The sequence below is a fragment of the Tachysurus fulvidraco genome, chromosome 14, assembly GCF_022655615.1.
Source record: "Tachysurus fulvidraco isolate hzauxx_2018 chromosome 14, HZAU_PFXX_2.0, whole genome shotgun sequence".
NCBI classification, from domain to species: Eukaryota; Metazoa; Chordata; class Actinopteri; order Siluriformes; family Bagridae; genus Tachysurus; species Tachysurus fulvidraco.
Genome location: NC_062531.1, coordinates 18,175,187 through 18,187,245, shown reverse-complemented (window position 1 = coordinate 18,187,245; position 12,059 = coordinate 18,175,187). Strand labels below are relative to the sequence as shown.

At 38.8% G+C, this 12,059-nt stretch overlaps 1 protein-coding gene and 1 long non-coding RNA gene across 6 annotated transcripts in view; one reads left to right on the top strand and one right to left on the bottom strand.

Annotated features, from left to right (window-relative positions):
• bsna (bassoon presynaptic cytomatrix protein a) overlaps positions 1 to 12,059 on the bottom strand; it is a 141,213-nt gene that overhangs the window by 29,686 nt on the left and 99,468 nt on the right. For all 5 annotated transcript variants that reach the window (XM_027167080.2, XM_027167079.2, XM_047799816.1 and 2 more), the window contains exon 4: positions 305 to 784. In XM_027167080.2, the coding sequence (XP_027022881.2) occupies positions 305 to 784 (480 nt within the window). The remainder of the gene's footprint in view (positions 1 to 304; positions 785 to 12,059) is intronic.
• LOC113656081 lies at positions 2,982 to 4,310 on the top strand. The gene is made up of 2 exons (XR_003443856.1): positions 2,982 to 3,233; positions 3,910 to 4,310. It is a non-coding gene; the product is annotated as an uncharacterized LOC113656081 (long non-coding RNA).

The following is a 12,059-nucleotide window of genomic DNA, read 5'->3' as shown; positions in this document are numbered from 1 at the left end:
CTATATGAGGGTAAACTAGGATGTAGCATAAGCATGTATGACTAGTGGCTAGAAATGTTCATCTGTAACTTTATCTGTGCCAAAATCACAGTTAATTTTAATATCATAGAACAGTTTTTTTTTTAAACTTTATTCTTGTCACACAAATGTGTGCTTACTAAAAAAACCCACCCACATGCTACAGAAAAGTCAGGAAATAAATAATAGGACAATGTTAATGATAATAGAGGCAAGATATTTTTTAAAAATTGTAGAATTCTGAAAATATTGCTTCATTTAACAATAAGTTGAAATACAGAATTACCTCATAGTATTTGGATCGCTGAGAGTCCCTTTTCTCATCCTTTGTTATTGTGGTCTCAATGGGTTCTGCTGTTCTTTTTTTTGTGACTCCAGAAATATGTTCCGACTCACTGATAAATTTTGGCATAGCCTGGTCCTTCTGGTGTGATTCACTGACACGTGTGGTGGGAGTTGAACAGAACTGAGAGATGGGTTTTGTATCTCCTGCTAGTTTGACAACAGTTGCAGCAACAGGAGCAGCTCCATCAGTTGATTGAGACTTCTGCTGTCGTGACATTGCATTGGGCCCTTCCTGTTGAGTAGCTGTCACTTTCTGAGATGTTGGCTGTGAAGGAGGTTGCTGACTAGCCAGGGCATGGTGCCGAGGTGAGCCCACTTGTTGGTGTTTTGGAGATGGATAAGGAACTTGAAGAGGGCTGTCCTCAAGTCCACCAGACATTAGTCTTTGTGTCTGACAGTTAAGACAAAGCCATTCGTTTTTCTGAAAAATAAATAAATAATGTAATGAAACACTTATTATTGTGCACTATGAAGAAGGTGTGTTAAATTATAGTAAACGATAAAGTAAGTAAATGAAGTAAAAAGATAATTTAAATCTAAAAAAAAATTATTCAGTCTAGAAATGCAAATTAAAACTGGACATTAAACTTTGCTATGACTTCTCTGTGAGAAGGTTTCATATCACATTAATAGTTATTTTATTATATAATAGTTATATTATATAATAGAATTATAAAATAACACTGCTGACTTTAATATTCATTTTGTTAATCCAGAGTCTCATTAGGGGTTGCAGAACGTACATGTACAGTAATAGGACCCACTCATAATGGTGGTCACACTCCTGTCCTTATAGTAACATTCTGTTATAAAAAAATATAGTCACATTTCTGACCATTATTGCCTCTTTAAAAATGTGTCTTAGACATAATACATGCTCTTTGCCAAGTTATCACAGAAAATATTTTGTTAAATTCAAGATAATGTAGGTCCAATTAATAGAAAAATAATTATAGAGACAAAAGCAGCCTGTAATAAAAATCACATGCACACCATAAAACTGATCAGTTGACAATTGAACATAAATGACATTTAAATTGAAAATATTTCAAGTAGCATGGAAGGATATCAACAAAAAGAATCTCTACCCTGGTTGAAGATAGCAAAAACAAACCATACATTTTTTTTAACAATCAAATGACCCAGTGGTTTCTTTATGAGTCTGATTCTGCTCAAGGTTTCCTATCAACTCAGGGAGTTTTCCCTTACCACCATGGCTTGCTCAATAGGGATATATAAATAAATACTTTAAAAATAAATCTTGTTAAATATGTATAATTTGAATTTATATATTTCTGTAAAGCTGTTTTGCAACAATATACATTGTTAAATGTTCTATAAAGATAAACTTTAATTGAATCAAATATAATTACAATTTAAGTTACAAAATTGTCCAGGTTTACAATTCCAATCTGTTGGGAATTACTAGCTTAATATTAATGCATTATGCACAGGGCATGGATAGAATATTGCAGTTTTAGAATTCCATGTGTTCTGTTTAACAAAAAGAAAATAGGAACTTATATAAACTAATAAATTGTGTGCTAACTAAAAAACATCAAAATAAAAAAGAGCAATTACAAGCTTTGTAGCTTTGGACAAAGTCGGTTATTTGTTACAATTTGCTTTCCAAAAATATTGCACAATCAGTCACATGCCTAGATGCATAACTAAACATGTGACCACCACAGACAAGTTAGTATGAATTATTATCTTTCATTTGATAGAAAAGACTGCAGCAATATTGTGGGCGCTGCACACCTTCTGACTGGTAAACTACTCCTTAAATTTAAATTTCAATAGTCATCCTTCACCTCAACACATTGACACAAATGTACACATAGTTCACCCTATAGAAACTGTGTCTGTTCCCCGAGCAGTGAGATCAAAAAGTAAATACGTGAGAAGTTCTTGAAATAATCTTACCGTAATTAGACCAGAAAAATGCCATAGAAACAAACAAAAACAGTTTGGGCTTCTGAACATTAGATCACTTGCACCCAAAGCACTTATTGTAAATGAAATCATCTCAGAAAATAGCCTTACTGCACTCTGCCTTACCGAAACCTGAATTAAACCAAATGACTACATCGGTCTAAATGAGTCTACACAATCAGGATATATTTATAAGCATGAGCCTCGTCAGATTGGCCGTGGAGGTGGTGTCGCCAATATCTTTGGTGATTACCTTACTGTTACCCAGAGAACACAGTATAGACTTAATTCTTTCGAAGTGCTTGTCCTCAATGTTACACTACCACACGTGCACACGAAGAAATCCCTGATGTCTCTTGCTCTAGCGACCGTGTACAGACCCCCAGGGCCCAATTTTCTTAGAGAATTTACAGATTTTCTCTCAGACCTATTGGTTAACTTTGATAAAGCACTATTTGTAGGAGACTTTACCATTCACATTGACGATACAAACGATGCTTTAGGACTCACATTTTTGGACTTACTAAACTCACTTGGGCTTAAACAAAACATCACTAAAGCAACTCATCGTTGTAATCACACACTAAATTTAATAATATCACACAGAATAGATGTCACTGACATATATATCATATCTCAAAGTGATGACATCACAGACCATTATCTCATAATGTACATGTAACCCATAGAGAAATAAGGGCTACTATATTGTAGTTCCGCTCCCAACCATAGGGGGAGCTGGGGGACTGACTCGATTAGAGCCTATGGTTATCAGCATTTTTCTCTTTTTTTTTGCCATTTTTCCTCGTGAATGCCAGCAGAAAATAAACCTTCTAAAATTCTACCACCAGCTGAATTAACATTTCTAAAATCCTAAAACCAGCAGAAAGCAGAAAACCCAGGAAAAATTCCAAATAGAAACAATTGAAACTCCGGTGAGTGGAAGCACATTTTGCTAAGTATGATGCAACTTTTCATGTGTGCTAAAATGTTATTGGAGAATTACCTTAAAACTAAAAACCAGTCGGAGTATTTGCGGTTATCTGTAAAGCAAAATCCAAACAAACTATGTGCCCTTATAATTACATAAGATTTATCTTAATTATTAAGATTTAACTTAATTATGCTTCATGGTGTTACAATGCTAAGGGGTGGCTAAGGCTGCAGCTAGCATGTAAGTAAAACAGAATGGTTCAGGATAGCATGAAAAAATGTTATTTATTTGGTAGTTGCTATTTATGCAATATGAGTGAATACAACATGTTCATTATATCCAAGGTACATGGTTAATGTAAAGGATTGTGTTGAATTCCATATTTTTTTGCTTATTGCTTATGCAAATTAGTTACATGTTAAACCTTTGTTAAACAGGGTAATTTTGAATGTATGATGGAGTTTAAAGGAATTAATGTGTAATCAGAAATACCAGAAATATTATTATTACAAATAATAATATTGTAAGTGTGAATAGTTGATGTAACTTGATTAATAGATTGAAGTGTATTCCTAAATATGGTTAACATGCACTTTAAAAGAAAGAGAAGTCAATGAGGTCTCATGTTAGAAAAGGAAAAAAGAACTGAATTGTTTTTGTCTGTATCGTTTGTGCAGATTGTTTTTTTTTTGAGTACTAGAAAGTCTGGATGAACCGAGATGGCGAGCCTAGCCTGCGAGACTGGTAGATGATCTTTAACGGAGTGGCCAGCCGTTGATTTGTCACCAGAGGAATCCTGATTTAAGTCGAGAGTGCCAGTTAAGGCATTATTCTTCACACACAGTAGTGTTACAATAAGTGCATTGGAGGACAAGGAAATTAATGTTCACTTAAATACACATTCACCGAACTTTGGACCCATATTCCACATTCACTTACGGAACCAATTGAACATTTAAGGGGAATTTATTTTCTATTATTTTAAAGAGCTCTTAATTCTTTTTCTGTTTCAACATTATTGTACCAATTATTTTCACTGTTGTAAGAAGGCAATAAAATTGTCAGTTGTTCAACTCAATCGGGGCTTCTCTTGTGAATTGGCCCAACCTACCTCTCATCGAACCTAGGTAGATGTTAGCGTCCCTTAGTTACTTCCATAAGATCAACACCATAGGCGCTACATACACACTACCTATAAAACAGACTAACTGTGTCTCACCACGTTACCGACTCGGTAGAACTATTATTCCGACCACCAAAGACAGATTCACAAATAACCTGCCTGATCTGTCTGGACTTCTTACTGTACCCTTAAACACAAACGACCTAGATGTAATGACTAACAGCATAGACACTATATTCACTAGCACATTAGACACTGTTGCCCCAATCCGATTAAAGAAGGTTAGAGATAAAACGCTTGCACCGTGGTATAATAGTCATACTCACACCCTCAAGAGAGAAACCTGTAACCTTGAGCGAAAGTGGAGAAAAACTAAATTAGAGGTTTTTAGAATTGCGTATAAGGACAGTATGTCCAGCTATAGACAGGCTCTAAAAGCTGCTAGGGCTGAGCACCTGAGCAAACTCATAGAAAATAACCAGAACAACCCCAGGTTTTTATTTAGCACAGTGGTTCAGTAGTGAGGACTTTATGAGTTTCTTCACTGATAAAATCGAAAGTATCAGGAATAAAATAGGTGACGCTCAACATATGAGAGCAACTAGTGACCCAGTCTCACTTAAGGCTCTAGACACACAGTGCTTTACAAGTACAGGACAGGAAGAGTTAGATAAACTTGTTACCACATCTAAATCAACAACTTGCTCACTAGACCCCATTCCAACTAAATTACTGAAAGAAGTGTTACATAAAGCTGGTGAGCCTCTTAATATCTTATATTAATATCTTAATATCATTAACTCCTCGCTATCTTTAGGTTACGTCCCTAAATCTTTCAAGTTGGCAGTCATTAGGCCACTCATTAAGAAACCTAATTTAGATCCAAATGTACTATCAAATTACAGACCTATTTCACATCTTCCGTTTATGTCTAAAATACTAGAAAAGGTTGTGTCTGTTCAACTGAGCCTCTTTTTACAGGAGAACAATATCTTTGAAGAGTTTCAGTCAGGTTTCAGGCCCCATCATAGCACAGAAACAGCACTTGTTAAAGTTACAAATGACTTGTTCTCAGCTTCGGACCAAGACTGTATGTCAGTATTAGTTCTACTTGACCTTAGTGCTGCATTCGACACTATAGATCACAACATTCTCCTAGATCGCTTACAAAATTACACAGGTATTCATGGACAGGCTTTAAGTTGGTTTAGATCCTACCCGTCTGATCGATACCATTTTGTAGAATTAAATGGTGAATCCTCCAGTTTATTACCAGTTAATCATGGGGTCCCTCAAGGATCAGTTATAGGACCTCTGCTTTTCTCGATATACATGCTTCCATTAGGGAACATCATTAGAAGACATGGGATTAGTTTCCACTGCTATGCTGACGATACACAGTTATATATCTCATCAAAACCAGATGAAATAGCCAAAGTGTCCAAATTAACTCAATGCCTTAGAGAGATAAAAGACTGGATGAGTTGTAATTTTCTGTTGTTAAACTCTGATAAGACAGAAATACTACTTATAGGCCCAAAAACCAGTACACAGAAACTTTCACAATTTAACTTTCACTTATGCCTCTTTTCCACCGGAAAGAACCGGGTGCTGGTTCAGAGCTAGCGCTAGCGCTGGTTCAAAGTTGGTTCCACTGGCGAACCTTCTAAGAACCGGTTTGCCTTTCCACCGGCAAGAGAGCCATCACAGCGCCGAGTGTGACGTCACTGTATACGTGTCACGTGTCCCAGCAACGTTAGCGCAGCAGCGGCAAACACAAACACAACAACAATGGCGGATGTTGCTTTACTGTTAATGCTCATGGCTTTGCGAACCTACATTGGCATCCAAACGCGGCGAATAAAACGTGTATGTGCAGCTCCATGTAATCTGTATAAACGGAGGTTGTAATCGATAAAGTACATAATGTTATTTTATCGTTAACACAGAAAAAAATTTAGCCTTAGCATGTAGTTACCTACTATCATGTGTGCTGATAATGTATCATATCGCGGTAAAGTAAAAGTGTATTAAACATTAGTATACTTAAGGTACATTAATAAATGCGCTAACAGTAGCCCCGCCCCCAGCTCCTGACGCAAGCGGTTCTTAAGTCTAGACCAGCAACGTTTTGGTGCTACTTAAGAACCACTTTTCCTGGTTCGGAGCCGGTGCTTTGGCGGTCGAAACAGAAAGAACTGGTTCTAAATTAGGCTCTGGCTCCGAACCAGCACTCGAACTGCATCGGTGGAAAAGGGGCATTAGAGGGATGTACTGTTACTAGTAGCTCGACAGTGAAAGACCTGGTTGTTATACTAGACAGCAACCTGTCTTTTGAAAATCATATCGCCCATACTACAAAAACAGCCTTCTTCCACCTTAGAAATATTGCAAAGCTGAGAAACATCCTGTCTGTATCTGATGCTGAGAAGCTAGTTCATGCATTCATGACCTCTAGGCTGGACTATTGTAATGCATTACTAGGTGGTTGTCCCGCATCTTTAATAAATAGGCTACAGTTAGTCAAAAATGCAGCTGCCAGTTCTCACTAAGACAAGAAAGTACTGGCTACCTGTTAAGTTTAGAATTGATTACAAACTGCTGCTACTTATGTACAAGTCTCTTAATGGTTTAGCTCCCATGTATCTAACTAGTCCTCTAACACGTTACAATCCTTCACGCTCTCTGAGATCACAAAACTCAGGACTTCTGGTAGTTCCCAGAATATCTAAGTCTACTAAAGGTGGTAGAGCATTTTCTTATTTAGCTCCCAAACTTTGGAATAGTCTTCCTGATAGTGTTCGGGGCTCAGACACAGTTTCCCAGTTCAAAAGCAGATTAAAAACTCACCTCTTTAGTCAGGCGTACACACACACATAATACATCCCATAAAATTATGCACCAATACTTTAGACTTGCACCTTTTTTATGAACAGTAAATATGTTAATCCCTCAAAACTGCTTCTCTCTTTCTACCCATCCCGAGGCATCCAGACATTGTACCAGGTCCGATCGTCTTCCGTGCTATGAAGATTTTGGACCTCTACTGAGATGAGGCTGACTCTATAAAAATCCTGAGACATCTACAGATCTACCAGCTCCAGTTGGACTCTATGATACCAAGAGGAGATCTGAACTCCATGTGATCTTTACACCAATTCAACACTTGTTTGACTGTATATTTGTAATCACACCCCCAGTGTCACCCATATGAGGATGGGTCCCCATTGAGTCCGGTTCCTCTCAAGGTTTCTTCCTTACCAATTTAAGGGAGTTTTTCCTTGCCACTGCTGCCTGAGTCACCTCAGACTTGCTCATTGGGGATAAATACATACATACATACATACATACATACATACATACATACACACTGTGAAATATATATATATATATATATATATATATATATATATATATATATATATATATATATATATATATATATATCTTAATTTTTTACTATATTAATTCTTTTTTCTCTTTATGTTTAACTTCTGTTCTATGTTTCTGTTCTGTAAAGCTGCTTTGAGACGAAGCCCACTGTAAAAAGCGCTATACAAATAAACTTAAATTGAATTGAATTGAATTGTGTACCTCCTGTTTAGATGTCACATTCATTATCTGTTTCAAAAAGGCTGCAGGAGCGAGAGCAGTCATGGATACCTGTCACTGATTCATGCCACTTATTAAGCTAATTATAGACTACAGTGAACTCCTTTAAAATGCACATTTATTGTTGTCAGGACTCAACCTGGACTTTTGGCCACGTGCCTTTTTGTTTATCTTCCTCATCACATGTCTGCCCCGCCTTCGTCTGCCCTCCCTGTCTTCACACCTGATCCTTATTGTGTCATTGTGTCTTTTTATATTTAAGTGGGCCGCATTGCCGAGTGCAGCGCGGAATCATTAGTTACGTTTACCCCTCGTCATGTCTAGTCTTTGTTAAGTGTCTTCATTTGTATTGCTTTTGTGATCGTCTTTATCATTTATTAAACCCCTTTCATTTGAAGCTATCCTGCATACGGGTCTGTCTCCTTCCGCCTCCAGATGTGACAATTGTATACAAGGATAAAATCAACTGCAAAACTAACTGAGTGGAGTTAATCTTGGTAATCTTTTTTGCAAAGGGAAAATCAGCAGCTCCTTTTTAGGGAACTCAATACTGCATCAAAGCTGATGCTATGGGAATGCTTGGTTGCGGATGTTGTGTCTGAACCTCTGTGTGAAATCACTCAAATTAATCAGCCCAGGTAGATCATGTGACGAAACAGAGCATGCCACCATTTCATGAAATGGAATCAACACCACATTACTCCAACTTCTTTGTCTTCAGAAAGTTCTCTATGCATGTTTGTGTCAATTGCTGTTCCTGTGTCTCTAGGTTAGGCAAAAAGAATACATATACAAATTATTAGGAAAGCTGGTGTGCACAGTCCAGGGTTTCTCCATTTTCTGTTTGGTAGAGGAGTGAAGTCAAATTGCCACCGCATTCTGTGATGTTCAAAGAGCATCTGGAGGTGATTACATGCATTGGCCTGATGAAAAAGTTAGTGTTGTCAGCTCTAAGCTTGATGACCACTACTTAAGTACCTTCCATCTCTATGCTGGCATCTCACATTTTTCCCAGACCTCCACACTGAGGTGTTGTGGAATAATCCTTATTCTGTCTGTTTGTTCTACTTAGCCACTGCTAGCTATTTAGACATTTTCAGGGTAAATGAAGATGGGTATGCAGTAATGTCTAGGGTTGAACATACATTTGGGAGCTATGTCTATGGCTATATCTGTATGATAAACTCTACCCTCCCATTGAAGCCCTATTGGGCCATGTCAGCTTTTATAGGTTTTGCAGATATGCCAGGCTGACCTGCTAAAGGAGCTTGTCTGCAGGTAAGGGCTCACCAATGAGATCCGAACTCCGCCAAGCCACAGTTTTAGCCCACCTTGCCTCAAAGCAGATGGCTCATGCCATTAATCATTCCATGGCTGCATTGGTTGCTACGGAGAGATGGAGGTAAAATACATAATTCTAGATGCCCCAATATCTACTAAGGTACATTTTTCCCTCGCTGCAGAGAGGTGCTATGGCTATCAACCAGTAGCCACCATCCCCAGCCTGGCCCGCTAAGGCAGGAAAAGGCTAGCATTGCACCTTGATACAACATGTGAAATATATGAGTGGCCAGTGAGAGAAGAGCTGGGTTGGTCATCTCCACTAGGCAGGCCAGAAGATTTTCTGTGGACTAGGGTTTCTAGGGATGTCCCTTTAGGGCCATTTCCACTGCTGCCTACCCCAAACCTCCAGTGCTATAGGGGTCAGCCATTCCCACCCATGATCCTGCTTTTTATGTGTGACCGTCAGTTACTGAAACGCAGTTACATTTGACAGTAACTAATACTCTAACGCATTACTTTTTAAGTAAATTAAATCCGTTACCATTACCATATGGTGCATTGTCCGTTACTTTTTTAAATTAATCCATTTTGGCTGAAGTGTAGCCTACAGCCTAACCTGTTTATAGCAGCGACACATTGTAGGACTGGTGGATGCCAACCACTGTAAACACGAAGGCGCACTGTGGGCGTGTTTCTGTTTATTCAAGTATGTGTGATACTAATGGCGAGTCAAGGCAAGAGCAAGACAAGTTTCTCAAAGTGGAAATATGCTCATTATTTCTTTAAAAAAGTAACTAAGTTACCTCTAACAGTAATGCGTTACTTTTTGTTGTAAGTAATCAGCAAAGTAATTGAGTTACTTTTTGAATGAAGTAACTAGTAACTGTAATTAGTTACTATTCCTTAGTAACTAGCACAACACTGGCCACCATCTATTGGCTTAGGCCCTGCCAGCTCGCTGTTTTAGGGCACCAGGCAAGGTGAGAACAGCAAGAGGCAAACACCTCTCTCAGACCAACTGGCAGAATGGAAGCTTCTGCCAGGTGTGCCGCAGTGGGTTCTTACTGTGGGAAAAGGTGACAGAATACAATCCACCTCCTGTCCTCCTTTGTTAAAATGAGTGCTGCCCACTGTTGTTGGCACAGAACAAACTTTATTCCTCCAGGAGGAACTGCTCTTGCATCTGAGAGAGGGGCTGCCCATTGAGAGATTTGACAGCCAGATACTGAGATGCCATGCTTGCCCACATGAGGTCACTAGGCCTCAGGCTCAACCCAGGGATGTGTGTGCTTTCTCCCTCTTAGAAAAGAACCTTCTTGGATATAGTTTGTTATTCAGCCATGATGCTGGCATGTCTGTCTCCTTCCTGAGGACATTCTATCCTTTTTGCAATTAAGGATATCTGGCTAGGCCATGGTGGTAGTGGCCACAGCTATTACTTTGGGTGGGCAGCATATGAGACAGTTTCAACTCTGGTACAGAGGCAGAGGTTTTTCACCCCTGCAGACACCTTTTTCAGGTTCACAAAGGTTACGTGTCATGACCTTTGTATCCTTCGTTTTAGTACAGACCCTAATTTTTCACTCTTAGTTTCTGTCATCATCTCAATAATCTTTCAATGAATGCCTCCCTCTAAATAGTTCTAAATGGATACCCCTCCCATGGCTTTTGGGAGTGCCCCTGTCTTGTGGCACACAGACTGTCTGAATATGGGGGCGGTGTTTGTAGTGCTCACTTCCTCCCAAAACTCAGGGGCTACCTTTGGGTTTGAGTCTGGCTTGCAGGCCTAATATACTTTCTGTATGGTGCTCCTTTTGAGATTCTTGTCAGAATAAACCTCCTCTCCAAAGCAAGGGGCAAGTCTCCACACCCACCTCAAGATTTGAAACCTCTTGGTCTGGCACCTGGGGATCAGCTCCTAGACTTCCTCCTTGAACTTTTACCTCTGTTGTAATCAGTGTTGTCAGGATCTAATTCTCTGCCCTGTTAGTACAGTGCCAGAGTTCTATTATTATCTACAGTATTATCTATAATACTATTATCTAGTATTATAACCTAGACCTGGACCCTACTCCTAGGCTCATGGTCTAACAGGGCTAATGATGCCCTGCTCTCAGCAATCAAAAGAAATTGTACTTAAATTTAATAGGATTACACTACTTATAGCACAGTATTGAACAACTGACAACAGAGTAGAAAAAGCTACCAAGTGTATGATGGTGGGATTGTGGGGAGGGGGTTGGTTAGCAGGGCACTAGAGGAGCAGTGGGAATGCTGGCAGTGTTCTATGTAATTACAGGCTGTCACTTTGATCATTCTTTTTTCCTTCCTCTGCCTATCCTTTTGCTTTTTTAAGATCAAATCAAGGCAATGTCTTTCTAACGGTGCACAAACAACCACTGTAATCATCATGATCATCATGATCATGATCATCATCATCACTACAAAGATAAAATAGAAGTATTGAGTGTTAATATTTTGTGAACAGAAGCAAAATTTCTGCTAAAAAAATCTGCAAACGTTTTTATATCTCAAATATTTAATGCCAAAGACATGCATGGTAGGTTGATTGGCATCTCTGGAAAATTGTCCGTAGTGTGTGATTGCGTGAGTGAATGAGAGTGTGTGTGTGTGCCCTGCGATGGGTTGACACTCCGTCCAGGGTGTATCCTGCTTTGATGCCCAATGATGCCTGAGATACAGTAGGCACAGGCTCCCTGTGACCCGAGAAGTTCGGATAAATGGTAGAAAATGAATGAATGAATGAATGATGACATGCTTAAATGTCAGATTTACTCTTCTTTTTCA